At 36.3% G+C, this 5,854-nt stretch overlaps 1 protein-coding gene across 1 annotated transcript; it reads left to right on the plus strand.

Annotated features, from left to right (window-relative positions):
• Window positions 1–4,008: 4,008 nt before the first annotated feature.
• LOC145068425 (uncharacterized) lies at window positions 4,009–5,854 on the plus strand. The gene is made up of 6 exons (XM_079015387.1): window positions 4,009–4,358; window positions 4,438–4,546; window positions 4,649–4,740; window positions 4,814–5,072; window positions 5,156–5,299; window positions 5,400–5,854. Exons 1-6 carry the CDS (start codon window positions 4,012–4,014, stop codon window positions 5,496–5,498), a joined length of 1,050 nt encoding a protein of 349 aa, XP_078871513.1. The 5' UTR covers window positions 4,009–4,011; the 3' UTR covers window positions 5,499–5,854.

Genomic DNA, 5,854 nt, shown 5'->3' on the forward strand with positions numbered 1-5,854 from the left:
CTTAATCTATGTAGCCACTTCGTCAACTTCCAAATCTTGGTCATTTTAAGGGTCCTAGGGCATAAAGTTGGCAAATTTATGCCTTTTCATGCATTATGGGAGCCCAACATCCCATTTTGTCCATTAAGACTTACTTTAAGAACTTAAAGCCATGCATGGTGCCATAACAACCATCAAGATTACATTTTATGCTTCTAACATGCCAAAGGGACTCAAATCTAACATTTCTAACCTCTGGAGTTGCTCAAACTCACAAAAGATGATTCATGGACCAAATGAACTCATTACCTAACCCTAACTCAAACTAGCAAAAGGATTAGAAAGGTATGAACTTTTTTACATCCAAAAGCTTCTCAAGGTGATGTAGATGCACGATCTAAAATCTCAAACACGTCCAAGACTTGCTCACCATCTTCTTCTTCTTGCAAACACACCAAAAAGGGATACTTTTATCACTTCAAGCTCAAAGATCACCTCTAATGGCAACTTAGGGTTTTTAGGGATGTTTAGAGGCAGTGGAGGCTGTAAAGAGTGAGGTCCAAAAGTCATAAGTGATTTTAAATAGGGATTAAGTATGAAGATTAGGGTTTTAGTCTTTAGGCCATGTATGCCCGCGTACATGTTTGTACGCCCCACATACGAGGCTCAGCTGCTCAACCAAACGTGCCCATGTACGCTAAGCGTACATGCACGTACACCCATCATACGGAGGGTCTCTTTTGCCAACTTTATTAATATCAAGGACTTGAAAAGGAAATACCTGGAGTCAAATGTTACACATAATACACAATTCCTATAGAGACAGAGAGTCTTCATGCATATAAGGAAACAATATCTTCTATTTAAAACAACTTGATCATCACCACAAAGTCTTCAAATCATCTTCTTGGTATTCTCGTTTCCTTGAGTTACGTTGTCGAGTCTTTAAAACCGCATGCTGAAGCTATCAACGTAGACACACACGTTGAATTCATCAGCGTCACATGTTGGCAACTAGATGCCGCTAGTTTGACTCATCAAATTATTGGCTTTGACCCAAAAAAGTGTTACAAATACCCTTCTGGCTTATATGTTTTGTGAACTAGCATTTCAAAGATTTTCAACTGTTTGGGGAGTTTAACCTTAAACATGGATTAGAAAAAGAATCCATAGTCTTAAAAGGTTCGACTCGGTGATTAACTCACTAGACTTTCCAAGCCTAACATATTTTTTGACGTGTATTCAAAACATGACCATTTCCAAGAAATTGAAGGTTAACTTGTAAGGAAGGTTTAAAGGCTATTAAAATGTGATTGTTGCTTATATATTTGGTTTGTACAAATTGAATATATTATAACACATTTTTTATGGCATGAAATATTTTAAAAGTATTGAGATCTTATTTTTTCGCAAATGTGAGATTTAAAAAAATAAAGTTGTTTTTAAGTGATTTTCAATAGTTCGTATAAGGGGTGTTTCAAATTGGATGTAAAAATAGGATGGACGTATATATGAATATGATGGATTGATGATCAATGGATGGATCGATTAAATTGATGGGATTGAATGATTGGATTAGTGTATATATATTGAATGGATTAATAAAAATCCACAAAGTAGGTCGATGCATTAATAGGATAAATTGGACTAATTGATGAAATAGTTAAATGTAATGGATCAATGAGGGATGGATCAATTTAATCACATGGGTGGATGTGATAAATGTATATGGATTGAATATATTAGGATGGATTTGATGAAAGTAAATGGATTTAATATATTAGGATCAAATGGACTGATTGATAGGATGGATGCATCATATTGAAGGATCAAGGATCAGATGGATAGATGAGTACAATATGTGGGGTGGATGGATGGATCGACCGGTTAGACGAGATGCCTTAAATGGGATAACACTTTATATGTTGGAAGCTTAGACTTAAGATCAACTGAATACTTTTAACAATAACCATCATCTTGGTGGCTCGCCGGGTAAAGCTTGGACATCCCATAAGGAGGTCTCAAATTCAGCCCTTGGGGTTTCAATCAAATAATGGTGTGGAGAAGGGTGCTTGACACGGTAACGAAAGGGACTGTTTAGTATTTAACGCTAAATGCGAGCTCTCTCCCTCAAACCTTGCAATATCGAGAAGTCGCAGTGCTGTAGTGGATGATAAGGAACCCATAATTCTTTTGAATCCTTTTCACAATCTTTTTTTTTCACACTTGCTTATTGGCCTAATGGTTATTGTTCTTAGCAAAAGTTTATGTGGTGTTACAAAAATATATACTTTACCCGTTTTACAAAAGATATACTATCTCGTAAGGCCGTACGGAGCGTCGCGGGAAGGGGGTGCTGGAGTCATTCCCACACATTGGAACACCGTACAGCCCCAATGGGAAAGGAGGTGTGGGAAGGGAGTGAGGGATAGAGACCCCACATTCTCTCTCTTGTTTTGATTGGTTAGTTTTTTTTTAAATATTTGTTAAATTATATACTACTAAAAAATTATAACAAAAAAAATATATCAAAATTCATGACTTTTAATTCCCTACAAAATGAATATAATATTTGTATGAAATATATTTTTAAAAAAAAAGAGTGAAAGATTATTTTTATACACACCATGCGTTTTGATGAGTGAAAGAAAAGTTGGGCAAATGTCATATTAGCTCATCAAACTTATTGTGTTGTTTTAAAAAGCCACTCAATTATTTTTTTTTAACATTAAGGGAATGAAGTCCGAATTTACCGTTTTAAAGGTCCTTATTTGACCTGATACCGGTATCCAAGTAAAACTTATCGGGTTTTCCTCAAATCCGTTCTCGATCTTTGTTTTCTCTTCCATCGGAACCACCTGCAACTCGACCATGTTTTAATACGGGTCTCTCTCACTGCTCTAATCTTCATTGCCATCCGAACACCATCGTTAGAACCGGATCATTTGTCAATGCCGACACCCATCATCTTCCTTCAAGCAACAACCCACCAGATCGATGCCTTCAATGTTCACCTCCTGCCTCCGCTTTGATATCCTGCTGCTACAGGTGGTGAGCTCCAGCAAAGAACCAAACAAAAAAAACAAGTCATCTCTAGGAGCATTGACCTACAGTCGTCGATCTCTTTTTTGTGTTCGATCTCCGATACATTCAATTCCAAACAAAAACAAAAAGAGAAACTGGACCCATTTCATCAAATGGTTTGCAATATTATATTTGGGATGGACTATTTCTTTTAGGCATCTCAAAAACTAGCTATTGTGGAGAGGGGAAACCTGTTACAGTGGGAGGATGTTGAAGGTGATGACGTTACATTTGAAATTAAAACCTGTTATAGTGGGTCAAGTGACATTTTTAACAGGTAAAATGATAGTTTATGTCTTTAATGTACAAAAAAAAATTGTCACCTTTTAAAGTAAATACGAAAAGTTCAATAGGCTAATATGACATTTGTCCATAAAAGCAAGAAACAAATGTGACAAAAAAAAAAAAAAAAAAAAAAAAAAAAAAAAAAAAGAGAGAGAGAGATCCCATATACCTTTGGGTCTAATACTTAATACTTAACAACCATTTTATGTTTTTGGGTGTATAAACGGGAAAGTAAAATTGCCAAAATAAGTGGTGATATAATATTAAACAATAACACATAACACAAAAGTAATTTTTTTTTTTCCAAAATCGCTTTATAGTCACACTAGGATTTTGAAAATAAAAAAAAAAGAAAGAAAGAAACCTATTTATTCTATAATAAAAGTAATCACAGACACAGTGAATTTAGATCGAATTAGGTGTGTATTATGATCAGTTTATAGCCTGGTGTATATGTAGTAGGATTACAAGACTGTGAACCTGGACTTATGCGAGGCCATATTCATCATGACTAAACATCCCCTCAACCTCAAGACAAATGAATCATTAATGAATATTTCATTCCAACCGTGGTTAGTTTATTTAACCATGGTTATACTTGATCAGTTTTGTTTTCATTTAAATGTTTCCCTCTCTATTTGACTTCAAGCATGAGTGAAGGAAATGGAAGCTTTGGTATGCAGGAAGCACGGAGATCCAACAAACCCACCGGATTCTTCCGAAAACAGCCCTTTGAGTGTTTCAACTTCTCACCCTATCCCCAACCTCATTTCTCCCACTTCTGTCAGAGTTCGAATCAAGTCCATCAGCTTGAACTATGCCACCTACCTGCAAGTCCTCGGTAAATATCAAGAAAAATTTCCTTTGCCTTTCGTTCTCGGCTCTGATTACTCCGGCGTAGTCGAATCCGTTGGTCCCAATGTCACCAAGTTCAAAATCGGCGATCGGATCTGTGCCCACGCTGGTGTGGGTTCTTTCGCACAATATATCGTTGCCGAGGAGCATGAATTGTGAGTGATCGTTTATTTTTCTGTATCCAAAGTTTGATTAAAAATTTCCCTAATTTTGAGTTTCACTAAGAAATTGAAGGTATGGGGTTCCTGATGGATGTGATCTGGTGGCTGCTGCTGCAATTCCAGTTGCATATGGAACATCTCATCAGGCGTTGGTTCATAGAGCCAATCTCAAATCTGATCAGGTATCAATCACTACCAGCTTCTCACTTTAATTTGTTAACTAAGCATCTGACTTCGGTATTCAAAGACTGATGAATTTTTTTTATTTTTATTTTTGCCTGCAGGTGTTGCTAGTTCTTGGTGCAGCTGGAGGTGTTGGTCTTGCAGCTGTTCAGATAGGAAAAGTTCGTGGTGCCATTGTTATTGCTGTTGCTAGGTGTGTAATTCCTCTAAACTTGTCTTAGTTTTTCTAACACCAATTCTGAAAATGATTCTGTTTGAAATCTCAGAGGAACTGAGAAAGTAGAGTTCTTGAAGTCGATGGGTGTGGATCATGCTGTTGACTTGAGCAAAGGAGGTGTTATTGAAAGTGTAAAGTCATTCTTGAAAACAAAAAAGCTTAAAGGGGTTGATGTTGTGTATGATCCTGTTGGAGGCAAGCTTATGAAAGAAAGTATGAAGTTGTTGAACTGGGGGGCACAGATTTTGGTAATAGGGTTTGCAAGTGGTGAAGTCCCTGTTATTCCTGCTAATATTGCTCTTGTTAAGGTAAATATATAGTTTTCACCCTTGTGGTGTGAAGTGGGACCCATAAAATGGGATGAAAGTACTGAATTTTTTTTTTTTTTAAGAATTGGACAATTCATGGAGTCTACTGGGGGAACTATGAAACAAATAGACCGGGTGTAGTTGAAGATTCTTTGAAGGAGTTGTTATCTTGGTTGGCAAGAGGCTTAATTACCATATATATGTCTCGTTCATACAAACTTCAAGAGGTAACAAGAATTCGATTTTGGATATTGTAAAAATGTCTAATATGCTCTTTACTAATACTCAAATAAGAGAACCTTATGCGTCTAAAAATATTGTTGGCAGGCTTACCTTGCATTTTTGGAGATCAAGGATCGGAAAGTAATTGGGAAGGTGATGATTACTGTCGATGATCCTAAAACCATACCTTCTTCTAGGCTTTAGGCTGTTAGGTGTGGGCAACACCCAAAGGCGTTTTTAGCAAAAAAATAAAAATAAAAAAGGGAAACGGCATTACAGGATGTTGTGGTGGTAATGGAAAGCAACGGACATGCCTATAACGCGCAAAAACGATGAAGGGGACAGTGTTTGTGCCGTCATAATGCGCAAAAATGTCCCACCTGCAGAAGTCAAATAAAATCTTTTAACTCTACTCGAATTAAATTTGGATTATGAGTTTTTTAATTTAAAATGAAAAATGTAAGTTCCTAATCCCAAATTAAGTTTTTATATTTTTTTTGAACGGCTCACAAATGTATACATATCTTTATTCATAAATCTACACATTTCTTCTACAACAA

This window comes from Lactuca serriola, chromosome 8, assembly GCF_051521515.1.
Source record: "Lactuca serriola cultivar US96UC23 chromosome 8, Lser_US96UC23_V15, whole genome shotgun sequence".
Classification (NCBI taxonomy): Eukaryota; Viridiplantae; Streptophyta; class Magnoliopsida; order Asterales; family Asteraceae; genus Lactuca; species Lactuca serriola.